Here is a 26,728-nt window from a genome sequence, read left to right on the forward strand (position 1 = left end):
ACACACACACACACACACACACACACACACACACACACACACACACACACACACACACACACACACGCACGCACGCACGCACACACGCACACACACACACACACACACACACACACACACAGTGTAACAATATGGTGAAATTAACTAAGTAAAATTAACTTAACTAAACTAAACTAAACTAAACTAAACTAAACTAAAGTAAGAGGTATAAAATCAGATCAGACTCAGATGGATTAAGCTCTTATAAAGCACTCCTGTTTATTTTGGTTACTTCTTTTATTTTATTTTAATTGTGGTGTTATGTGTAACGAAATGCTTTCTCTGTGTTCAGGTTTGACTAATAATGCCACTGCTGACACTATAAATGAAAAAAAAAACAAAAAAAACTTTGACATCAAGTAATCACTGCCTCTGCCGGCTTGCCTTTTTCTGATAGTGCATCCTGGTGCCATGTTTTCCCCAGGTAAACGATGCACATGCACCCGGCCATCCACGTGATGTTAAAGAAAACGTGATTCATCAGATGCTGCTATCCAGCAGAGGGCCATACAGATCCATTCATTCTTTTGGATGTGGCCTAATGCTCCTATCACAACTGTGTGTGTGTGTGTGTGTGTGTGTGTGTGTGTGTGTGTGTGTGTGTGTGTGTGTGTGTGTGTGTGTGTGTGTGTGTGTGTGTGTGTGTGTGTGTGTGTGTGTGTGTGTGTGTGTGTGTGTGTGTGTGTGTGTGTGTGTGCATGCAAAAGGGTTTGTGTGTGTGCGTGCAGGTGTGTGTGTGTGTTAGGTCTCACCCTTCATATCTGCATTTGTAGCTGATTTTGTTTGCCAAATTCTATACAAATGCTGTCTCTTGCCGTGTGTGTGTTTGTGATTTATGAGGACACAAATTTGTACAATGACACGGGTGTTACGACGTAAACTTGAAATATGAGATATGAAATGTTCTTATCATGTTTACGTCGTAATAGCAGTGTAATACCCGTGCCATTATACAAATTTGTGTCCTCATAAATCACAAAAACACATTTTGTGGACATATTTAAAATAGCTTTAAAATATACTAAACAATGTTTTATTAAAAATGTAAAAATGCAGTAGGTTGAAAAATGCAATGGGTAGGTTTAGGGGTAGTGTAGTGGGATAGAATGTACAGTTTGTAGTTGTACAGTATAAAAGCCATTACGCCTATGGAATGTCCTCACTTAGAGAGCAAAACAAACCTGTGTGCATAGGGTATTCCACAGCTGGAATATCTCCTATGTATATTAGTAACGCAAATCACTAAAGAATAAACATTTGGGAGAAGCCACTTTTTCTGTGACCTGTGCAAGCAACGCGCATGTCTGAGAACTCGCGTCTGCGCAGTGCACACACACACCCACACACACACCCACACACCCACACTTCAATAGAACACTCATTTGTTCAAATGTACTATTTATTTTTTGATGGTAACATCACCCGGGCCACAAAAACTTCGGCTCGAGGGTCTTAGACATAACTGGAAGTAGTAGCACGTTCAGTATAGCATAGGCTACGCCTAACCATCTCTCCTGCCAATCCCTCGGAGAGTTTATAAGTTTTATCAGCTTATCAGCTACCATACCTTTAACAGCTGTATAATTAAATATGTAACATGCGTTATAAAGTCGATCTGCCCAGGCATAATTTAGTCTACTTTCCACCTCACGGTTGGACAAGCTCGCTACACCTAGCCACCATAGATACAAATAATAATATGTTTTTTTAAAGTTGTCCCATTTCCAATAAGATTCCAAAATCCTTTTTGCAACAAGGAAATGTGAGAATTTAGTGGCGTAATATTGTAGTTGATACACAGTTCGGAGATCCAATGAAAAAGACAAACAGCGTGTGATGCCAGGGGAGGGTTGTGCTTTAAATGCTGAAAGGAAGACGTGCATATCGAAAGTGGCTCAGTCTGCGAAAGCCTGTTAGACTGACCTTCCTATAGTCTAAAGGGTAAGTTCAAATAGACTTTACATTCCTGGAATGTTAGCTGTTTTGTGTGTTAATTATACTTGTGTATCGTGTGTAAATGTATTTGCATAAATGGTATGTCCTGACAAACAGTCGATTGTGTCTTGTAAACACGCTACGCGTGAGATAAACTCAAAAATGGAATAATCTAACACGTTTACATGCGCGTTTTGTATGTTTCTGCATTCCCCGCTAGTTTTCCCTTGTAAAATCGACTTACAGTATGTTCTCTAATATTTTTGTGAACTCTTCGTTTTGCTTGGGATTCAAAGTTTGTTCACTTGTCGTTCTTCGTCATGCACAATGTATAGCATATTTTAAAGTGTGGTTTACTGTATATTAAGACAGGTTGGTGATTCATGGTCACCTCAAAGTACTTGACAAGGTTTCTTCAAGATTTTACAGGGAAATGGGACGGTCGTTTAGAGGACATTCCACAATAGGTTTGCCAGTTTCCTTGAACCGAAGCCAATTAAGCAGTCTGTCATTGTGACCTCAACCTCGTGCTCTAAACCTTATAATAATTTATTAAAAACTGTGAATAGTCTTGAATCTGGCTGACTGCACATTAGCTCCATAATGCACCTGAACAGGGGCGTAGCCATCTTTTCAGAAGTGAGGGGGACAGAAATGTCAGGTGTAGGCCTAATACCATTTTTTTTCTGACCTTTGTCTAATTGACAGATTTTCAGTAAGATATCAAATACACTGCTGAACAATAACCACTAATATCTTTAATTTTTTCCCTATATGTTATGCCAATTTTATGATTGGTTTATGTACTACAAACACTTGTGCATTAAGTCCCCATGGATTTTATGCTTTGTAAAATAAAAAATATCACTGAATAAGGCAGAAAATATACAGTACCTATCAAAAGTTTGGAAACATTACAATGTTTTTCAAAGAAGTCTTCTGCTCACCAAGGCTGCATTAATTTAATAAAAAAATGCAGTAAAAAAAGTAATACAGTGACATATTATCCCAATGTAAAGCAGCTGTGTGAATATATATTAAAAAAAGAAAAAAATCTTTGTAATTTATTCCTGTGGTCAAAGCTGAATTTATCATCATTACTCCAGTCTTCAGTGTCACATGATCTTTCAGAAATCATTCTAATATGTTCATTTGATGCTCAAGAAACATTTATGATTATTATCAATGTTGAAAACAGTTGTGCTGCTTCATTTTTGTGGAAATCATGAAACTATTCAAACATTTGTGGTAAGATAAAAAAGAGAGAAATTAACACTTTTATTCATCAAACATGCTTTAAATTGATCAAGTGGCATTTATAATATAACAAACGATTTATGCATGCTTTATTCAATGCAAATAAATGCTGTTCATTTAACTTTTTTATTCATTAAAAAATCCTGAAAAATAAAATGCATCATGGTTTCCACAGCTGTTTTCAACAATGGTTATAATCCTAAATGTTTCCTTTTCATCAAATGATCATATTAGAATGATTTCAGAAGGATCATGTGATACTGAAGACTGGAGTAATGATGCTGAAAATTCAACTTTGATCACAGGAATAAATTACACTTTACTATATCATTACAAATTAAAACATCTGTATATATATATATATATATATATATATGTATATGTATATATATGTGAATATATTTCGCAATATTACTGTTTTAACTGTATTTTTTATTAAATAAATGCAGCCTTGGCAAGCAGAAGATACTAAACATTAAAAAGGCTGTCATTAGCACTGCATTAATCATATTCTTTATTGTCAATAAATACCCTGAGATGGCTGGAAAAACAAACCATATTGTCAAAAAAATCGTGTTTGTTGTCACGTTTCATCCGCCATAGCGATTATTTTTATTCAGCTGCTGCTACAGCGCTGAATGCCTTTGGAACGTGACAGGGTTACTTCTACGAATCAGTTTAGTTTTTTCTTTGAGAGCGCGCCCTATGGCTTCGAGTATGTGTTAGCACTCCATAGTGTTCAAATCGCCTCATTTTTGGATACGAATAAAATGACAGGTTGTGTATAGATTATTTTGTGTCTTTTAATTTAAATCTAGATTTATTTACGTTGGCTTCTACGTAAACGAACTTGCTTGTGTAACAGACGTAGGCCAGTAAGAGCGGTGCGACTAGACGTCGGTTCGAATCCCGCCCGGAGCGGGTTGACTAGGACCGGTGCGACCCGGTAAAAGTGCGGGGGACGAATGTACGTTTTATTAAAAGTGCGGGGGACATGTCCCCCCCATCCCCCGCGTAATCTACGCCCATGCACCTGAATACCTGTCTAGTTTAGTGTGGAAGAGTGCACGGACCCTCGTGTGCCTGTTATCATACAAGATGACAGATAATAACACATGGCTCTGTTCCAGTTAAACTATTTCATGTTTGACCTTTGAGGGACATGAACTGTGGATTAACCTGCGGGTGCCTTAGTTTAAAAGAGCAGTACTGTCATTGAATCTGACAACAGATTATAATCGCTGAGCTGTTTAAGTGCAAACAGACCAAAGTCTCTGATGACCTGTTCCCACTACACAGTTATTCTGTATATTGAACCCGTCTGCTTGAATCCTACATTGCTATGCATTACAGATGCAGGTGATGCTTGTGTGGCTTTGTCTGCTTTGACAATCTTGTCTAAGGTAGGACTGTGGACTACGGGTCTTCTTTGTGTGTGGACTGTATTTGTGGGTTTGTTTGGTTGGACTGGGGGATACTATGGTAGTCAATGGCTGCCGAGATCTGCTTGGTTACAAACATTCTTCCAAATATCTTCCTTTGTGTTCAATGGAACAAAGAATTATACAGGTTTGGAACAACTTGAGGATGAGTAATTGATGATAGAATTTTCATTTTTGGGGGAACTATCCCTTTAATAAGCCTATACTTTTTATATTGTATACTATACTGTTATAAAGTAGTATTATACATTATTCTACTGTTATTCTATTTATGTACTACTTTTATATATAACTTAATATGGAAAATAGTACTAATAATGAAATGAGTACAGTAGGTGTGTCCTGGTAGTTTATGCCCCATAAAATGTTGTATGGAGTGTATTGAATGGGAATTTTTTATTTATTTATTTATTGTGAGTAAATAGCCAGACTGAACCAGTCAAACGGTATAGCTATCTGTTGAAGCGCAGGGTTTGAGCTGTCAGCCTGTCACGACTCACTTTACTCCATTGGCTTTTGGCATCCCAGTTTTGTACATTATTTCCTTCCTTCTAGGAACAGCATATATAATGTGTAACTCAACATTTTGAGGGAAAGAGTTGCAGAACAACATTAGTTTTATGCTTTGATGTTTGGAGATCATTATTTTTTCCACCAGCTGGGTAATGTCCAGGTCACATCAGTTTTGTACTCACTACCATACAGAAATACTAACGTATTCATCCATTTCAAGGTCACTTTGTTACAGCTGTGGTGTGTAGTTCTAGACAATATGTCTACTATTGACCATTTTAAGTGCAAATGTTTAAGACAAATGAAAATGATTTACAGATATACTGTACATGTACTCAGAAGCTTAGCGCGCATATTATGTGTCTGCAGGAGGTAGAGATCTGATCTGTCTGTCCCAAAATATATTTCATAAAAAAATATATGTCCTCTTTACATGATGGCATGATTTAGAAATACATTTAATAAGACATCTACATCAAAAACATCAAATATTTTACATTAGCAACATTACATTATTGCTATGGTTCCCAATCTTTTTCTGCCAGGCCCCCCTTTAATAGAGAAAAATATTTAAGCCCCCCACCTACATGCACCCACATAAAGACGCTCTCAGACATGACCTTGCTTGCAAAATCCTATAGGATTTATTTGAAACATTGGAGAAAAAAAAAAAATACAGTACTACAACTTCTCAACTTCAGCAAGCTTCTCTTTGTGTCTGTGATGTGACGTTTCTAAGGCTATGTTCACACTGTCAGTACAAATCAGACTATTTGTGTATCTGATTGGAATCTAATCTAAAATTATTGACTGTCCACATTGTGTATCGCAACTGTTCAGATCCAATTTGTGTGTGTCCTGTGGCGCTCTTTTGTTTTCTGAAATATCTGCATTGTTTTCTATGGCAGTGACGTTGTGCTGATAGCCAAAACAACAACCGCAACATGGAGGGGTTTGCAATACAGATGTTGTCTTAATACAGTCTGAGGACAGCAGCTCCAGGCCAGCAGCCTCAGACCAGTGTTGGGGTGGAGCTTATAGCGTCATTAAGGGTAGATTTAGTGGTTGGGTGGGGTTGGGCATTCGTTAAGGTACAGCTTATAGGTATAGTGAAGGGAAGGGTTAGTGGTTGGTTGGGATACGCGATCGCATCTGGTATAGACATGTTATTTTGGTAGTTGTGATTCATTGTCTGCTTTACATTTACCTGTCACCTGTCCTGTTATTCCACAACAATAATCGCTACAACTGATAACAGATTGCTCAAGTGTGTACTGCGACACATCTTGAGGTAATAAAAGATGACTGCATATTCATATTTTTATTAAATTATTTATTATGTGGCTGGTAGCTGCATAATAAGCTGGATAATTTCACAGTGGGGTCTTGTATCACCCTGAAGAGGTTTCTTTTGCATAACAATCTGCTGACTGTACACTATCCCTCAGCCTTGCAGCACCCCCCCTTAATGACTCCTGGCCCTACAGTTTGGCAACCACTGCATTACTGGCATATAGTCAGACTCGAAATGGGACAGAGCTCTGATATAATGATTAATGTAGTACCCTTGTGAGTTTGAGGGCAGGACATCCCCTGTACTGAAGAGTAAATGTTGCAAAGATGATGCAAAATCTGCTTTACATTCTTCACATCCGCTCTACACTTCACAAACATTCATGGGGGCATTCAGGGACATCCCCTGTACTGATAAGTCAATGTTGCAAAATTGATCTGCTTTACATTCATCACATCTGCTCTTAATTTCACAAACTTTATTTCTGGTTTAAGACTGCAGTTACACCAAATGCATTTTAGTTTTTCTGTTTTGTTTGAAACTCTTTTCTAATGAAGGCCAGATGGAAACTTAAGGATTTCCCTATAATTCCTAAATAGTTTTCACTTTCACTTTCACTTTCAAGCTTTCCTCATCCAGAAGTGCTACCCTGGATGGATTATGAGATGATGCAATCATATGTTCAGTTCACAGTTTTCATGATAACCTTCACATTAAAGAGCACCTATCATGGCATTTAAAATGTTCCAAATATTGTTTTAGAAATCCCCAACAACAGTTTTGCAAGCATGCAATGACAAAAAAGACTTTAGTTTTCTTATAATATGCATTTATTTTTACCTGTTTTGACAGCGATTCTCAAATGATTCCTTTAGTGATTCACTTTTCAAAACCCCGCCTTTACGTGATGCTAATCTGCGGTGATTGGTCCGATGACCCAGTCAGTTGTGATTGGTATAGTCTGTGCAGATATTTTCGGAAACGGAACGCCCATCAAAGTCTTATAGTGACAGTAATTTGTTAATATGTGTCAGGAGTTATGAATATGAAAACCGCGTCTGTACCGTTTGATTGTAATATGAGCCTCAGCTGATCTCATTCATAAAAAAACTCCTCTATTCTCCTCACGAAGACTCGCGACAAATCAACATCCCTCAGGGCTTTTAGTTCAAAAGTGTGCAGATGAGGAGACATATTGATAGATTCTCATATGTCTGTGTCAAATTTCTAAACAGAGGAGTATTTTTTATTCAATACTTCCTCAAAATGCGCAGATATAGCCTAATCATGAGCGATTGAGTCTCTTATGTGTTGTTTTCAATTCATCCTGGCAGCCGGAGGGCGCTCTGTGCACATGTAGTCCATGTACAGACAGACGAAGAAGAACCATGTGCCATAATAGAAGTCCATAATAAAAGCTTCCTGAGATCGCGAAACATACATTTGACGACTAATAATAAACACTCAATCGCGACGATGTATGGTTTGTCTTCAAGCCACTTAGTCTTCAAATGCTCATCCTTGGGCAGATGAAAAAAGTTTGCTTTTGAGTCACACTTCAGAACACAGCGTCTCGTCGCCATGATGTTTTCTAGTTTTCACTGGCGTCTTGGAGCGCAATAAGTGGGCGTATTGTATTCAAATAACTTGACAAGTTGACGTCATCTAGTCAGAGAAAAAGCTTCGGTCTTCTAACGATTCTTAAAAATGACTCAGAGTCGACTCTTAATTTTGAAAGAAAATAACTATATATACGGTGCACTATCATATTTCAAACTATGCAGGATGTTTTTGTTCACTTAGATCTATGTTACACACTACATGAAAGGTAAATTTCAAAATTCCATGATAGGTGCTCTTTAAGCTTTTAAGGGTTTCATAACAAAGATTTGAATGATAAAAAATGTCTAATTCTTTTCCCAGGGCTGATTCAGAGTCCAGATTCAGGGACACAAAGAAGAGGCTGTTGAATTTGACTGTTTAAAGCAGGTACTAATATTCATTTTACATTTACGTTTTTATTTAGTGTAATTGATAACAATAAATCACTAAATAAAACTTTTTTTCTATCACTCTCTCTTTCGAAGTGCAAAAATGTCATTGACACGTGAACAGTTTTATAACAAAGCGATCAGGCCAAATTTGGCTCGCTTTTCATCGACGGTCAAAGTGAGAGATATCTTGCCTCACCTGACATGCCTCACACTCACTGATAGGGTAAGCAGGATCACATTAACGTCAAATAACATCACAACTATAACCAGACACGCAAGAGCGAAAAGCTCAGTTAGTTCAATTGTTTTTGTTTACAATTTTACATTTTGCAGGAAGAGATCGAAGCCAAGAGAGATACTTCTGGAAACTTCACTGCTATGCAGACACTTCTGGACAATTTACGCAGACGTGAAAACTGGCCTGATGAGTTCATCACTGCACTGAAGAACTGTGAACACAGGGAACTGGCTGTTGAGATGAGCACTGCTTATGACAGCATCAGGGGAATCACAAGTAAGAACTATCTTGCTTGTGTTCAAAGCAAATTATGAAAAGGAGGGACATTATTTATGAATGCCTTTTTCCTTTATGTTTTGTCTATAGATAATACAGCTGCTTCAGCTGCTCCTGTGCCCAGACCTGCACCTACTCCAGCGCCTTCTTATACTTCAGCTGGTGCCACAGCAACCGTAATCCAAGCAACAATTCACACTGTCCCAGCGGCCACTTCTCCTTTGCTGATTCCACCCGCAGGGGGCGTCCCAGCACATTCAACTGCCCCTTCCAACATGGCAGCCCCAGAGCCATCTCCTGCTCCTGTTCTCAAAGTTCCAGAGACACAGCAAGTACAGAAACTTCCTACTCCAGTTCCAGCACGTTCTCTTGAACCAGTATCTCAAGATGAAATTGCTCCTTCCCAACCACTCCCCCCTGCTGTAGTCTCCAAAGTCCCAACCCACACTGGGCCAGCTGAGAACAAAACACCTGTTTTAGATACTCCAGATGGCTTAGCTTTAACAGACCAAACCTCCACCTCCTCATCAACTGGTGAAACTCCCCTCTCCACCTCAAGTGCTCAACCATCCTCCTCAAACACCTCTCAAATTCAAATTACACAGCCTTGCACCACTTTCCAGAGTTCTCAGATCCAGGTGCCAATCGCAGTCAAGGACACCTCTGAGAAGCTCCCTGTCCAAGACACTAATCCCCCATTGAGAGAGGAAAGGCCAATTCAGGGGCCTGAAGAGATCTCTGACCCAAGTGCAAATGAGGTAATGCTCAAACCAAAGCACTTCACTGTTGTTCTTAGGCAAAGCTATAACATCGCAAGTTTGTTTTCAAGTTGTTAATCTGATGCATTCTGTGGCTTAATCTTCTTTTTTCTCTGCAGCTTGTTCAGAGGTACAACACTGTTGGATTACCAGTTTTTAATGGCCAAACAAATTCGACTCGAACAAGTCAGGCAACATCATCTGCACCTACTGAGGTGGTTACGCACCTTCCCTCTTCCATCGATCAGGAATATTTCAGCAAACCTGGCATCCTTCGGCCAGAACCCCAGCAGAACAGAGCAGAGATTCTTCAGGTCTTGCCAGAAGATCCTTGCTCAACGGTTTCAGATGATTTGGAGATCAGCAGATCAACAGCGTGTTCCACAGAGCCAAGGCTTGCAGAGCAGACCTCCACTCCCATTGCTTCCCATGATTCTGCCTCTCGATCCTTCAATGACCCTCCACACATTCCTCCTCCCTTGACTCCTAACCAGCCTGAGGAAGACCACTATGACTCTTTATATGAGAGTCAGACAGTGACCAGGGTAATCCGGTTTTCTGAGGAGGTACCTGCTGAAAATTTGAATGGTCAGCCACCAAGCATGCTGCAACGTAGCAGAGTAATCTCAGAGGACCAGCATACCCTGAACCATACTGGTACAGCAAATGCAGTTCCTCTCAGTGATCCATCAGGGCATGATTCAGAGGCATCAGACCGTAAGAAGTCAGCCACCATCAATTACCAAGAGCAAGAATCTAAAGCTAGGCCAGCAACTATTCTACAGCCAGAGCAGAGAGAAGAGGGCCGTCCAGAGTTATTCAGGATAAACAACTTCCAACTCATTGCTGCTGCTGCTACTGGGATTGCTCTGTCTGTTCTCCTGGCCTGGAAGCTCAAGCATTAACTGAAAAAGTCTTAAATGGATAGTTTACCCCAAAATGAAAATGTTGTCATTATGTACTCGCCCTCATGTTGCATGAAACCCATATATTTTTTTTGTTTGTTGATTAAACTTAAGGGACTTAAGCAGAATCTCCAGGCTGCTCTTTTCCATAGAACAACAGTGTATATAGTAAAAGCTGTTGTCAAGTTTAGAAAAGGACAAAACGTACCATAAATCAAGCGTATAGTGTCAGTTCTGGCAGGTCACGTTATTCAAACTCGCATCAGCTGTCTGTCAGCTGATCACGTCTACCTATAGGAATATGACGTCTATCACCGCATGCATATATATAGCTCCTCAGTACTATCAGCAGCTATCACGTTTCTCCAGAGCTCATTTACCCTCCTCCATCCCCAGCTCCTCCTCTCGTCAGTCAGGATTTGGTATTCTGATTTCCCTTGAATCAGACTAAATTCCTGAATCACATTGTACATGTAATATCAACATTAATGATATCTGCAATACATTATGTTGGTTCTGTTCTGTTTACCATAAGGGGGGTTATCCTGCTCTTATCCATGCTAGGCTGCATGGATGCGCAGGGAGTTCTTGCCCAGAACAGAACCATTCCGCCAATCCAAACTATATGCTAATAGTCAATCAATCATCTTTAACGATAGTGGTCCTGCCAGAAAAGTAGTCCGTATGATCTGTGTGTTCACTACCAAGTATTTTAAAGCCAGAACAGACTGAAATTTGAGTTACTCACTGAAAATCTGGCCCTCTCTCCTAAATAAATGTTGTTTTTTCCTTATGTATTTATTTCCATGTGTGTATATGTGTGTGGGCGGTTGTGGCCTAATGGTTAGAGAGTTGGACTTGTAACCCCTTGTTACGAGTTCGATTCTCAATATCGGCAGGAACATCTGAGGTACACTAACTCCTAATCGCTCCCTGGGCGCTGCAGTGTATGCTCAGGGTGTGTGTGTCCTCGGTTTGCAGTGTGTGTGTTCACTAGTCACTGCTCCTAATATGTGTGCACTATGGACAAATTCCAATTATGTGTTGCTTTGGGCTTATATATAATCCTTGTTTGTCATGTGCCTTATACATGTCTTGTATGCCAGGACCGATAATGAATTTGACTGCCGTTGCACTTGTAAAATCAGATTCACTGCTAATAAATGGGGTGTCATGTACTTTTTGGTAGACCTAGCCTAGCCTAATGTGGAAAAACTAGCTTGACAGGTATTACACTGTTAAACATTGCCAATCGTAAAACATTGCTATAGAAAGACTAAGCCCAGGGAGTGAATTTCCATCTCCATATAATAGCTTCCAAGCGCAATGTAAATTTCATACCTAAATGTAATAGGATTTTCTGCATCTATGGTTTAAAAATATTCAATATGTCAAGTGAATTTCCACCACTGGCTGTAAGAGGTACGTATAAGTTAATACGTATAATACGTATGAGTAACTGTTAAGATGGATAAAGCTAAATTCAAAGACAACCAAGTGCCTAATGTGTGAAGGGGGGAAATCTGTTATATGGTGTATGTCTGAAGAAGTGTCCATTTTGAAGTGTAGTTGAATAAGATAATTTTTTCCAGAAGCATTTATCTTACATTTTATTCGAGGTATATATTTTCTTTCAGGTCACAAATTCTCTTCCAATCAAACTCATGTTCTTCTATGGGGTTGCTAGCGGCTACCTTTTGCTAGTGCTTCCTTTTGAGCTGGAAAGTGTGATAAGATTCATGCTATTAGCATGAAATTATCTGTGAGTAAACAGCATTATATTGTAAACATTGTGAATGACTCTGAATGAACGGAGTACACTTTAATGCCCGGTTTCACAGACAAGACTGAAGCTAGTCCCAGTGTAAAATGCATGTTTGAGCTGTTTAAACTGAAAGAAACTTGCACTGACATGTCTTAAAATATGTCAGAGTGCCATTGTTTTGTCTTAAGATGCACACCAGTAATGTTTTTTTTTTTCTAAGGCTCATTTATAATAGCTACTTAAATGTTCTAATTTAACTAAGGCCTAATCCTGTCTTAATCTAAGCCCTTTCTGTGAAACCAGGCCTAAATGTAATATTTTAATCAGCAATTGCACTTGTATCATGTATGATTGAACATGATTTTAATTGCACTGTATGTGGTAATGTTACTACAAATATTTTAAGTAAGGGTATTATCTGGGCCTTTCTTTTTTGCTACACTGTATTTCAGGGGAATATACTTAGGCTAAACTGTTTTGCTTTTTCTGTACTGGTCATTCTTAATGATTTCCAAGAATGTTTCTGAATTCTGAAATAAAATGTCCTACCTTGTGTCTTTCTGGTCAGTCATAGCATAAAAAAAGACTGTAAGGGGTTTGACCCAATGATGATGCGTGTAGTGTTGTTATGTGAAGCGCGCCATCTGCTGGTGATGAAGACAACGTGATCGCCAGTGAGGACTGAGAACTTGATTGGCTCGTTGCGATTTCAGTTGACAGGGAGAAGCGCATTCATTGGTGACTCGAGTAACTGTGCTTGTGTTGTAAACACAGCGACGTAAACATTTTCTATATAAATCTAAATAATAATATGAAATACTGACAATGCATTTATATATGTTAACGGTGATTTTTCTGCTTGACAATCGATGTAGAGATTTTTGTTAAGCGACATAATGGAGCTGAACGGCTTTCACTGTGACGGCGAGGGATGTGCGGAGGAGCAAGAGGAAGAATCGACAGCGCTCAGGCTTCCTCGATCAAAGACGGAGACGTCATGTAGCATAATTGCTACACCGGGAGCAGACAGTGCAGCGGCCGGTGGCAGCGCACTCGGAGATCAGCGGATGTCAAAATCGACGCCGGCGATGCTGAGGCTCGATTCGCTGAAAAAGAACAGGCCGCGTAGGTGAACCATCTTGTTGTGTCGATAGGTAACGGGGTTAAGGGAGCTCATGCTCACATCATAGTGATAACAATGTCGAATATAAAAAATAAAATAAAAACCTGTAGATACATATTTGATAGCCATGTTTGTCAATTTTGTACGCTCACACAATTAACATCGATTAACACTTGCTAGAAAAAAATGTCAATTGGAGGTTCCTGTTAATCTGCAAAACATAATTTGCACCAGTCCCGGAATTAAATATTGTTTAAATGATTTAGAAATAAACGTAACACAATTCAGAATATTTTCATATGGAATGAATAGAGTCTAATTTCCAGTTGATGAATTTAATAAGCAAATGGTTCTTAATTAGATTTTTTTTCCAGGTATTTTTAAATTGGACAATACGTGTCGTGTGTATATATATAATATATATATATATATTGGCCACATTATTAGGTACACCTTGCTAGTACCAGGATGGACCCCCCTTTTGCCTTCAGAACTGCCTTGATATGATAGCATCACACAGTTGCTGCGTATTTGTCAGATAGACATCCCAAAGGTGCTCTATTGGACTCAGATCTGGTGACTCTAGAGGCCATTTGAGTGTAGTGAACTCATTGTCATGTTCAAGAAACCATTTTGAGATGATTTGAGCTTTGTGACATGGTGCGTAATCCTGCTGGAAGTAGCAATCAAAGGATGGGTACACATGGACAACACTACTCGGGTAGACTGTGGTGTTTAAACAATGCTCAGTTTGTACTTAGGGGGCCAAAGTGTGGCAAATAAATATCCCCCACACCATTACACCACTACCAGCCTGAACAGTTGATTTCATGTAGTTTACACCAGATTCTGACCCGACCAACTGAATGTTGCAACAGGAATCAAGACTCGTGCAAGGATTTTACAATTCTCTATTGTCCAATTTCGGTGAGCCTGTGCAAATTGTAGCCTCAGTTTCCTGTTCTTAGCTGACAGAAGTGGCACCCGGTGTGTGTTCTGCTGCTGGAGCCCATTTCCTTGAAGGTTTGATGTGTTGTGCATTCAGAGATGCCCTTCTGAATACCTCAGTTGTAACGAGTCGTTGAGTTACTGTTGTCTGACCATACTCCTCTGACCTCTGGCATCAACAAGGGATTTTCGCCCACAGAATTGCCGCTCACTGGATATTTTCTCTATTTCATTCTCTGTAAACCTTAGAGATAGTTGTGTGGGTGAAAATTCCAGTAGATCAAGCAGTTTATGAAATACTCAGATCAGCCCATCTGGCACCAACAACCATGCCACTTTCAAAGTCACCACGTGATTGGCTGATTAGATATTTGTATTAACAAGCAGTTGAACAGGTGTACCCAATACGGCCAGTGAGTGAATATATATATATATATATGTCACATATCTTGTGTGTGTATGTATGTATGTGAGTGAGTGAGTGTGTGTATATATATATAATATTAGGGCTTTGCGATATTGAAGAAAAATCCGATATCCTTGTAAATAATGCGATATTCAATACAATATTGCTTTAAGTGTGTAAAATCTACCATTTATGTGTTTCACATTCTTTCTGGGAAAAGAAAGCATCGCTACAATTTCTGAAAGTGACAAGCAGTGTTTATTCAAAAATTAATGTCTCAAATCTGACAATATAATTTTAACATCAATGTAAACAAACAAAAAATGTAATGCCAATATTTAAATACCTTGACTGTTCGAGTGTGTAACAAGGCACGAAACAGAACTGAAGGGATCACACGCTTTCAGAGAGGCGGCTTGTGTGCGCGTTTCAGTGTGTGTGTCAGACAGCGCGAGACTGCAAGGAGTTGTTTTTCGCAAGTTATTGTGTTTAATAACTCTTTTTAATGTCAAGCAAGTCACATAAATAACAGTCGTGTGCCCAGTCTATTCTCTGCTATATGCATCGACCGAAAACGTACAATTTTCACAATGTTGAAGCAGCATATTAAAATCATTCAGATATTGCGTGCCCTTGCGATATGCATATCGCGATATGAACATTTGCGATCGATATTTCGATATATTGTGCAGCCCTAATGTATATATATATATATATATATATATATATATATATATATATATATATATATATATATATATATATATATATATATATATATATATGTATATGTATGTATGTATGTATGTGTGTGTATCTGCCATCTCAGGCGTTTTGATTTTCTCAATTACAATTAGAATAATTTTGACAACCTATTAAACTAATATTTAATTCCATGCAGTAAAAATATTTTAAATTAGTAAATTTTACTCGTTGTAGTGTTGACGTTAAGTGCAACCATTCAACCCTGCCCAAGTGATTGTGCGAAGAACAAATATTTGATTTATGAGAAATCTAAGTTAATTATTAACTAAATCAATTTATTTCAAATAAGCTTAAATAAGCTTTTATTTTTGTTCTTGTTTACTTGCAGAAAATGTGTTTAGAAAATGCACACGGTACTCAAGTCATTTACCTGTCATTGGTCCCCAGCTTTCCCATGGTTTGGCATGGACATTGGTGGCACACTGGTGAAGCTGGTCTACTTTGAGCCCAAAGACATTACAGCAGAAGAAGAACAGGAGGAGGTGGAGAGTCTGAAAAGCATCCGTCACTACCTCACCTCACACACCGCCTACGGCAAAACAGGTATTCGAGATGTCCACCTGGAGCTGATTGACCTGACCCTTTGGGGCCGCAAGGGCAGCCTGCACTTCATTCGCTTTCCCACGCACGAGCTGCCTGTCTTTCTGCAGATGGGCCGAGACAAGCACTTCTCCAGTCTGCACACCACCCTCTGTGCCACGGGAGGTGGTGCATTTAAATATGAGGATAACTTCCGTAAAGTATGTCCAAGCTCACATTGTTGTTATGTATCTTTTCTGAGCAATCTGTTTTACTAAATGGCTCACTGTGCTGTCTCTCTTATCTTAGATAGCCAATCTGCAGCTGTTGAAGCTGGATGAGCTGGACTGTCTGATAAAGGGGGTTCTGTACATTGACTCAGTGGTCTCAAATGGTCTATCCGAATGTTACTATTATGAGCACCCAACAGACCCTGAGCGTTGCGAACAGAGGCCATACAACCTGGAGAACCCCTATCCTTTGCTGCTTGTCAACATTGGCTCAGGTGTCAGCATACTGGCTGTATACTCTAAAGACAACTACAAGCGTGTCACTGGAACCAGGTTGGTCATGGCTTTATAGTATTGCATTCATTTCTTAATACCTAACAGTTTAAAGAAATACACAAGGATTTTACTGTAACGCTATGGTAATTTTTTCTCAATCTCCCCTCCAGTCTTGGTGGTGGTACATTCCTTGGGCTGTGTTGCCTGTTGACTGGATGCTCCACCTTTGAAGAGGCACTGGCAATGGCCACTGAAGGGGAAAGTACACGTGTAGATAAACTAGTCAAGGACATCTACGGTGGTGACTATGAGCGATTTGGCTTGCCAGGATGGGCAGTTGCCTCCAGGTACAGGCATATACACTACAGTTCAAATATATTTATATATTATATATATATATATATATATATATATATATATATATATATATATATATATATATATATATATATATATATATATATATATATATATATATATATATATATATATTTTAAATGTTTTTTTATGTTAAAGGGTTAGTTCACCCAAAAAGGAAAAAATTGTCATCAATTACTCACCCTCATGTCGTTCCAAACCCGTAAGACTTTCATTCATTTTGAAACACAAATGAAGATATTTTAAATGAAATCTGACAGATTTCTATCCCTCCATTGACAGTCCATTCAACTACCACTTTGATGCTTCAAAAAGTTCATTAATACCCCTTTTCCACCAGAATGAACCGGGTGCTAGTTCAAGTGCCAGTTCGGAGTTGGTTCGACTGTAGGGTTGGTCCGAATACCATTTTTTGAGCTTCGAAGCTTTGGTAGTAATCAACATTGAATATTCGAAGCTTCGGAGGGAAGGAGCTGAACATATTCTTCTCTCTAATAAAGGTTGGAATCTGTAGAAGCGGCGCGCCTCACGCGGGCAGGGCTTCTATGCTCCGCGAACGGGCAATGCACTAGTGATATAAAACACACAGGTCTTACGTCCCAGTTTTGATATATTATAGTAGCTAGTAAAAATTATTCTGTTCAGTTATAGAACAGACTAACTAGAGCCCTGCATTTCTGCCCCTGGGGCCGGGCTTCGGGCCAATTTTCACGTCATACCTCAAACGCGGGCTTTTTCCTTCATTTTATATTTTAGACATTCATTAATTAAAAGAAACAATGAGGTGTGCTGCGCTGGTGGAAACAACATGAGACCATGATACCATGACTGTCAAGGTGGCTCGCACAGTGTTTAGAGTATAGCCACAAATGAGTAAAGCAACCCAACACGCAAACTGCTGAACGTCTTAGATGCTCAAAAACACAATCCTCTTCATTAAAACGAATGAGACTAAATGCTCTTACCAGTGCTTAGGTCACTCGTTCTGATATTGAAATGAGCTGATGAATATAATGCAGCTCATATCTGTTGCTTTCGTTGACATGAACTCCATTAAATGTGCATAGGCTAACGCAAGAATTGAAGATTGGATTTATATTAATTTTGCGGAGAGGTGTAAGGTAAGACAACCTGCCTGTTTTTTATTTATTTATTTATTTTTGAACACGTTTACTCCAAAAAAAAAAAAAGGTTCTATATGGCACTAAAAGTGGTTCAAAAAAGTGATAGTATAGGCTAAACGTTTAAACCAACATTGTGATGCTTTAAGTGTTTTATATCTATGGATTTTATTATAAGCAAGACAGGTCAAGTGTCGATTTAAAGGTAGGGTAGGTAGGATTTAGTTAAAAAACGTTTTTTCCAAATTTGTTTAAACTTTCTTTATATATCAATACATAATTAAAATGTAAGTACTCAGAAAAAGAAAGTATAAAAATTGAGTGTCTGTAGACCTCTCACGATTGTTTTAAAGACAGCTCATTATTTCCATTCACTCCACCTTCTCCCTTCTGGGCTCTTTCCAAAGCCACGCCCCCAAAACACATGAACGCGCTACGCCGACCACGATCAGCTCAGCTGGAAGACGCATTATTTACCTGAGGCGAGCGGAGAAGACGTGCATGTAGTGACATCATGTCAGAATCACATGTAATAAAAAATCTAACTTTATCATTATGAATATAAACAAATAAGATGTCTTTTAGTACTCACTATCAAGCTAGAATAACGACACTGGTAAAGTTTAAAATACACACACAACACAGTGTCTACGACACACACAGATACAAGATAAAAACATCAACATAAACATTGGTAGAGTATATAAAAACAAACCAAGGGCCGAAATAAACGTGCAGGTAAAGTTCCCGGTGAACATGGTAAAAGAGTTTAGACAGAGGATAGCTAAAGCTAACTTAGTTCTAAAAAAAGTTCCTGGATTCGGTGTACTAGCTTTTACACATGCATTTTGTTCTCTAAAGTTACATTTTGCGAAATTCAACACGACAGCGATCAACTTGAGCTAGGCAAATTGAGTATTTATCATCTCTACTAATGGTTCGCTAAGTGTATAACATCGTAACTTTATGCTAAGTAATGTTATGTTAGCTATATTAGGCAGCTACGTGTGCTAGTGAGACATGCTTCATGAAAACATAAACCAAAAAAATGTATAATCAAAATGAAAGATTACCTGTCCAGCAGAAATACAGCCTCTTGAACTCAAATCAAACGGGTGCGCCAGGGTTGCCAGGTTTTCACAACAAAATCCGCCCAATTTTACTCAAAACTAGCCCAAAACAAGCCCAATCGTGTTTCTCCGGTAAAAATCGCGTTAGGGGGTAAAATATGTCTTTTTGGTAGGGCTGCCTGCTAAAATTCGCAAATCCCGAGGCAAAATATCACATAATTGGTGTCGCTTCAACCCGCGGACATGAAAAACAGCCCGCGGCAACAGTGTTTGAAGTAGCCCGACTTGGCAACACTGGGGCGCGCGCATGTGGGCAGATCCTGGAGCAAAAGCGGCAGTAGCCATGGTAGCGAGAGAGAGTGACAGTCGCCCAAGCCAATCACTTGTTTCGGCCCGAACGAAAACAGGGTACCCGCGGGATCTTAAAAAGTCTTAAATGTCTTTAAATTTCAAAATCAAAATTTTAGGCCTTAAAAAGTCTTAAATTCGCTGAAGTATTGAGTTCTAGGTCTTAAATAATTTTAAACGGGTCTTAATTTTCCTACGTCCATGTAACGCTACCTCTTGCTCATTGAAATGCTCCGGCAGCGCTTTAGTGTGTGTGTGTGTTGTAGTTCGTTCTTTCGCTAGTCCAACTATAGTTCGCTGTTTTACAACTACAAATGAGACCAGAATGCATCATATATTGCAGCCAATCAGCTTTCATGTTATTGGCGCGAGGCTCTTTTGGATTGTACCACAGACACATCAAACAGATTTTATTCTTCAGCTTCAGTTCTCCAGTTCACGCGATCGTGAAAGCGAAGGCGAATCTTTCTTACCTGCTCTCGCATAATGACCAAATAAAATTATGATATTCCCGATAGCACTAAAAAAGCGATGTAAACCCCGAACTGATTCGCTACTGCCACACGGACAGATGTCAGACTGGCTGCGGATTCTGTGCACGCGTTTGCCGCCTGTCAGCGCTCGCGCGAGTGTACCGAATGTGTTCTATTTCTAGGCGCATTACTGTAGGTCTTAAAGTGAAAGCAACCCAATATAGCCTAGCCTATACCCACTCCTGTCTGTGTAGTTCATATTAATCAAACAACAACAACAACGGGGAAAAACAAACCTAACTAAACTAAAGCACTGTTTGTATCTGTATATTTAAGTTGTACTTATTTGTCCTATTGTCAAACAAGATTCATGCATTTTGTTTGTTTTATTGCCATGTGTGACTATTGTGCATCTGACATAATGATATGGTAAATGTGGCATCCTAATTATGAAAAAAACAAAAAATGCACATTTCTGAAAATGACCACCACCACAAAATCAGTCATTTTGATCTCACAAAAAATTATTTATATATATATATATATATATCATTTTTTGTGAGATCAAAATTACTGATATATATATTATATATATTTATATTTTATTTATATATTTATATTTATTATTTTTTTTATATATATATATATATATATATATAATATACACACACGCACACACACATGCATGCATACATGCTCACTCTCACACTCACACTCACACTCTACCGGTCAAAAGTTTGAGAATGGTATTTAAAGAAGTCTCTTCTGCTTACCAAGGCTGCATTTATTAACTTTTTTATATTTGAATACGCAATTTATTTCTGTGATTCAAAGCTGAATTTTCAGCATCATTACTCCAGACTTTAGAGTCACATAATCCTTCAAAAACCTTTTTTTTTTTACTTTCTATTTCAGATAAATGCTGTTCTTTAGAACTTTCTATTCATCAAAGAATCCTAAAAAAAGGTTTTACACAACTGTTTTCAACACTGATAATAATCATAAATGTTTGTTGATCATCAAATCCTCATATGAGAATGATTTGTGAAGGGGCATGTGACACTGAAGACTGGAGTAATGATGATAAATTCAGCTTTGATCACATGAATAAATGACACTTTTCTATATATTCACATAGAGAACAGTCACAACAGAACTGTCACAATATTACAGATTTTTTGTATTTTTAATAACATAAATGCAGCATTGGTGAGCAGAAGAGACTTCTGTAAAAACATTAAAAAGTCTTACCGTTCTCAAACTTTTGACCGGTAGTGTATTTGTATATTAATCCTGATGGGATTGAGCTATGAGGAAGTGCAAGTTTACTAATACTTTGTTCAATTTTAATAAATTTAATTTGCTTTGCAAGTCATTTTGTGATTCTGCATTTCCTATTGTACTTTTTTTTTATTGCGTTATATAGGTCTTAAATTTAATTCATAATGGTCTTAAAAAGGTCTTAAAAAGTCTTAAATTTGACTTGGTGAAACCTGCAGATACCCTGGAAAATAATGAGCGGTGTTTATTGCAGATTAAAAAGTCTAGAGTCACTCGATTTTTATACTCTCTTCTTCAGAGTACTTACATTTTAATTATGTATTGACATATAAAGAAAGTTTAAACAAATTTGGACAGAAGTGTTTTAAATCATTCTTACCTACCCCACCTTTAAGAGGATACATGGATCAAACATGTGTTGTTAACTCACTGTCGGCCACTTGGTCGTTACTTTAAAAAACTAAAACTTTAATTTAACAAACAAAAAAATGCTTTAAACATTTTTCTAAATTAACTTAATAAAGAAACTAAACGAAATATAAAACAAAACTGAACTATTTTAATGGCTGCAACGATGTGTAGGCCTAATAGGGAGGATAAGAAAATAAATAAAAAAATCACGGGACTCGGGCCGATAGTTTTGGTAAGCTGTCGGACACTGCCGGGCTAGGGCCTCAGCATCTTGGGCCAGGGCCAGGGCCGGGCTATAGGGCCTAGATTTGAGGCCCGTGCAGGGCTCTAAGACTAACTACCATTAAAAAACTGAACGTGCCACTTGAGCCAAACTAACGGGCATCTCAGCACATCAACAGCAGCAGTCAGATCATATTCTTCATGAGAGCGAGGAGCTAAATTACAAGATGATCGCGGAATATTTGGTCTCAAAGCGATGTAAAAGTTTCAAAGCATTGTATTTTCTAGTGATTTTCTAGTGTAAACATATGCAAGTGCGAATGAGAGCCATTTCGAGCGGGATGCCAGGTGTTCGCGGAAAAAAACAACAACAAATATTCGAATCACAAATTTGAAAATCGAATACCAACCCATCGAATGAATATTTGGATATTCTGATCCAGCCGTCGCCTGATCGAGCCTTCCAAGAACTGCGTTTCCACTGGCTAGAGAGCCACCACAGAGCCAGGTCTTACATCACTGTATACGTCTTTCTCAGCAATGCTAGCAAGGCAATGGGAAACACAAACACACCAGGCTCGATCGAGATGCATCGGCGCTGCGCAGACGATCAGCGTAGGATATCAAAATAACGCATGAGCGATTCAAAAGCATAAGGAGTCATATGCTCTCGTTGTACTCGTTGCCATACGGCGATCGGTCTGCACCGCATCGATGCCTATCGAACAAGCCTTCCATCAACAATGGCGAACGTTACGTTACTATTGATGCACATGGCTTTACGATCCTACATCGGCATCATAACAGCGAAACCAACGCATTCGGGCAATTCGCCGTAATTTGTATAGACGGAGATTACAATCGAGCAACTATTAGCTCTATTAACTGCTATATCAAAAATGGCTGTCACAAGTTTGTGTTCGTCTTGTTGGTCATGGTAACCCCGCCCCCAGCCCCTGACGCAAACGGTTCTTACTTCTAGACCAGCAATGTTTTGGTGCTACTTAAGAACCACTTTTCCTGGTTTGTAGCTGGTGCTTTGGGTGTGGAAAGACAAAGAACTGATTTGAAACTAGGCTCTGGCTCCGAACCAGCACCAGCACTGCCTCTGTGGAAAAGGGGTAAAAGAGATTGTAAAACGAATCCATATGAATCGAGTGGCTTAGTCCAAATTTTCTGAAGAGAGACTTGTGTGCTCCATATGATGAACAGATTGAATTTAGGCTTTTATTTCCATATAAACGTTGATCAGCGAACATAAACAGAAGCTCAACCGTACTTGCTTGTCGAGCAAGAACAAACCTCATTGGTTCTTGTGGAAGCGCAAATGTGCTGTGTAACACGAATAATCTAAAGAACCTTTTCCAACTATAAAGTGCAGTGGAATGGTTTCAGGGATGTTATAGGTTCTTCATGGAACCATAGATGCCAATAAAGTCTTTATTTTTAACAGTGTGTATTAGGGCTGTGCGATATTGAAGAAAAATGCGATATCCTTGTTAAATAATGCGATATTCAATATGCGATACGATATTGCTTTAAGTGTGTAAAAATCTATTTCTTTCCCCAACTGATATCTTTCACTTAAAGCATAACCGACTGGGTTTACATGAATACTCATCAAGACAGCCATTTTGACACAACTGTGTGTGCATTTGGCAGTTCGAGTGTGTAACAAGACACGAAAAAAAAGTGTGTCAGACAGCAAAAGACTGCAAGGAGTTGTTTTTCCAAGTTATTGCGTTTAATAACTCTTTTTAAAGTCAAGCAAGTCACATAAGTAACAGTCGTGTGCCCAGTCTATTCTCTGCTATATGCGTCAACCTAAAACGTACACTTTTCACAATGTTGAAGTAGCATATTAAAATCATTCAGATATTGCGTACCCTTGCGATATGCATATTGCGATATGTAAATTTGCGATATTCCGATATATTGTGCAGCCCTAGTGTGTACTACTAATACATGTATATGGCAAACAATTACAATGCAATTCCTTATATGATACTGTTATCATTTTAAATGTTTCCATTATGACATATAATCCATTTAATCAATATAATGTGTATGTATGTTTTTTGTAGCTTTGGGAACATGATGTGCAAGGAGAAGAGAAACTCGGTCTCAAAGGAGGATCTGGCTAGAGCAACACTTATCACCATCACAAACAACATTGGCTCAATCACGCGCATGTGTGCACTAAACGAGGTACACATGTACATCCACACTATCAATTGCTATTATGTTGTCCTTGCCCTTGTCTGTCAGCCTCTTTACGGTGCTGCCTTGTGAAATCTGGATCAAGCAGCATTGTACAGGGCTATGAGAGACCAGGGGCCAATCAGCTCATGGGAAACTCCTCTTAAAAGAATTGCATTTTCAGGATGAATGCTTATTATGAGTTTCTTCTATTTAGAACATTGAAAGAGTGGTGTTTGTTGGGAACTTTCTGCGCGTGAACACGTTATCCATGAAGTTGCTCGCTTATGCTTTGGACTACTGGAGCAAAGGACAACTCAAAGCCCTATTCCTTCGACATGAGGTGTGTGCGAGTCTGTATAATACCTCCCAAAGCCCAAACGATATCTAAACAAATCACTCATAACCATTTTATTTTTGTTTTTCAGGGATATTTTGGTGCGGTGGGTGCACTTTTGGAATTACCAAACCCATCCTGATCTGCTAATCAATCTTAGTCCATCGCTTTTACCAAAGGACATATTTATGCAAACAGACCAAAGTTGCCTTCAAATATCAGACCATGCCCTCAACTATAAAGACCAAGCCCAATTATAAAAATATAATGAGTTATATATTCAGGTCATAACAATTAGGATTAACTACATGGCAATACTAGTTCTAGTCAAATATATTTAGACCCTTGCCTTTAAACTTTTTCAACATCTATGGTATGTCAAAATCAACAGCTGATATGAGAATAAACCAATAAGATATGATCTATATCTTATATCAACACTTTTTAATCACAATGAGGTGATTAGATGTCATTTATAATACTGAAATGTGTCCGCTATCATATACTGTGCTATCGTTAATGGTTATGGATTGATTTCATCAAGCAGCAGAACAGTGATTGAAACCTGTGTTGTTTGTGGTTGTAAGTAACAGTAATCATAACCCCGGTATAATATACATTTCACTATTTTTGAGGAACAATCATTGTATACTCAAAAGCAAGCAGATATTACTCAAGCACCTTTCTTTTTCATTTTGCTCTATTATTTATATGACTGATGCAACGTAAAATGCAAAACAAGTAAATATAATTGTTGTAGAAGTTATTTTATGTAAAGTGAGTTCAGAATCTGAATTTCATGGATATATGTAGCACATATAATGTTTGAAGAAAACAAGTGTTGTGTTGCTTGAGAGCATTTTGCATTAAAAAAATCTATTATAGAGAAAGGGTTTAGGCAAACCTTTGGCCTATTATCAGGGAGTGGAACAAACAATTTTACACTATGGATAATTCTCTTCAAAGCTGAGAGTCTGTCTAATCTTTTTGTTTTATTTTTCCATTAGAATAATTTTGGTTCAATGAGGAGTGTGAACATGTGCTCGGTTACCATCTCCTCATAGTCTGTTGTATATTACTTGCTGGATTGCTCATGTCTGTGCAGGTAATAGGCAGTTTGTTTCTACACCGGCAAATATTATGCCTTGTGTTTTGTTTGTTTAAAACATGAGAAACAGGTATTGTATTTTTCAACACAATGTCCTTTGAATCCAAATTATTGTTAATTTTCTTTGTAATAAAAGATGTAAATCTTAATATAATTTAGTCTTTTTTGTGCTTTTGACATGTAGAAGCATTTAAATCGAATCTTACGGGTAACACTTTACAAGCGAGCAATATATTTGATACAGTATTAATTTGTTGACATTGTTAATGTTAGCTCAGACCCATCAAATAATATTTACACTTACAACTTTTGATTTTAATAAGGTATTAGTAAAAGCGGAATTGAACATTAACCCAACCCTTGTGCAATCTAATAGGCAAAATGATTTTTTTTTTAAAAACTGAAAAAGACAAAAATGTCCGTGTTAATGGCAACTACATACATTTTGACACAGATGTGTTTCTTTATTGGAATTTAACTATTTCACCCTCACTTTCTTTCATAAATCTATTGTACACAAATAACCCAAAATATTTCCTCTCAGGACCTTTTGGATAGAAATGTCCCCATTGAAACCCATTAAAACTGCTAATATATATATATATATATATATAGTTTCAATAGGGACATATATACACCATATTTTACCAGATGGTGCCATTTTCTCAGGTTTGGCCTATAAAGCAAATACTAGCTTTATTCCTGTTTTCTGCTTATGCCTATAATAAAGCTAATTAGATCAATTATGCAGCTATAATTGTGTGGATGTGTTGGTATGGATGTCAGAGTGTAGTTTGTATGTGTGTAATAAAAAAATTGTGTGTGTCTGTGTGCTTGTAATATTTGAGAGAGAAAAACTCTACTGTACGGTAAATCACAAATCCAACCGTTGTACCAGTGAAGCTTTGCTGGCATCCAATGGGAAGAATGTTGTACTGTGCCCAAACAAAATCTTACTGATATTCGGCTGGCATCCAGGCTACCTTTTTTGAGATATCAACCTCAAATTTGGAGCACAATTTGTTTAGATTTATGGCTTTGATTTTCAAGCAGTTTTAGATTTCAACATGTTTCATAAAATATATATTTTATATAAA

The 26,728-nt window shown here is 38.2% G+C and overlaps 2 protein-coding genes across 5 annotated transcripts; both read left to right on the forward strand.

Moving 5' to 3' along the window:
* The first annotated feature begins 1,872 nt into the window (after window positions 1-1,872).
* mavs (mitochondrial antiviral signaling protein) lies at window positions 1,873-12,969 on the forward strand. The gene is made up of 6 exons (XM_079842635.1): window positions 1,873-1,980; window positions 8,404-8,469; window positions 8,568-8,697; window positions 8,808-8,988; window positions 9,079-9,746; window positions 9,866-12,969. The coding sequence occupies exons 3-6, from the start codon at window positions 8,575-8,577 to the stop codon at window positions 10,649-10,651; spliced, it is 1,758 nt and encodes a 585-aa protein (XP_079698761.1). The 5' UTR covers window positions 1,873-1,980; window positions 8,404-8,469; window positions 8,568-8,574; the 3' UTR covers window positions 10,652-12,969.
* pank2 (pantothenate kinase 2) lies at window positions 12,289-25,783 on the forward strand. Of its 4 annotated transcripts, none has more exons than XM_079842638.1 (8): window positions 13,069-13,154; window positions 13,292-13,541; window positions 16,046-16,398; window positions 16,487-16,740; window positions 16,854-17,030; window positions 24,072-24,195; window positions 24,404-24,529; window positions 24,615-25,783. In XM_079842638.1, exons 2-8 carry the CDS (start codon window positions 13,313-13,315, stop codon window positions 24,663-24,665), a joined length of 1,314 nt encoding a protein of 437 aa, XP_079698764.1. In that variant the 5' UTR covers window positions 13,069-13,154; window positions 13,292-13,312; the 3' UTR covers window positions 24,666-25,783. The 4 variants fall into 4 exon arrangements, with proteins under 4 accessions (XP_079698765.1, XP_079698764.1, XP_079698762.1 ...); XM_079842637.1 differs by having other exon boundaries at window positions 13,108-13,194; XM_079842639.1 differs by having other exon boundaries at window positions 12,289-13,545.
* Window positions 25,784-26,728: the final 945 nt, after the last annotated feature.

Source organism: Gobio gobio, assembly GCF_949357685.1.
Source record: "Gobio gobio genome assembly, chromosome: 18".
NCBI lineage: Eukaryota > Metazoa > Chordata > Actinopteri > Cypriniformes > Gobionidae > Gobio > Gobio gobio.

Coding starts and splice junctions, on each gene's coding strand:
- mavs (XM_079842635.1), top strand. CDS start 8,575: ATGTCATTGACACGTGAACAGTTTTATAACAAAGCGATCAGGCCAAAT. Junction 8,989..9,078: donor CAGCATCAGGGGAATCACAA/GTAAGAACTATC, acceptor TTTTGTCTATAG/ATAATACAGCTGCTTCAGCT. Junction 9,747..9,865: donor CTGACCCAAGTGCAAATGAG/GTAATGCTCAAA, acceptor TTTTCTCTGCAG/CTTGTTCAGAGGTACAACAC.
- pank2 (XM_079842638.1), top strand. CDS start 13,313: ATGGAGCTGAACGGCTTTCACTGTGACGGCGAGGGATGTGCGGAGGAG. Junction 16,399..16,486: donor ATGAGGATAACTTCCGTAAA/GTATGTCCAAGC, acceptor CTCTTATCTTAG/ATAGCCAATCTGCAGCTGTT. Junction 24,530..24,614: donor CCCTATTCCTTCGACATGAG/GTGTGTGCGAGT, acceptor TTTGTTTTTCAG/GGATATTTTGGTGCGGTGGG.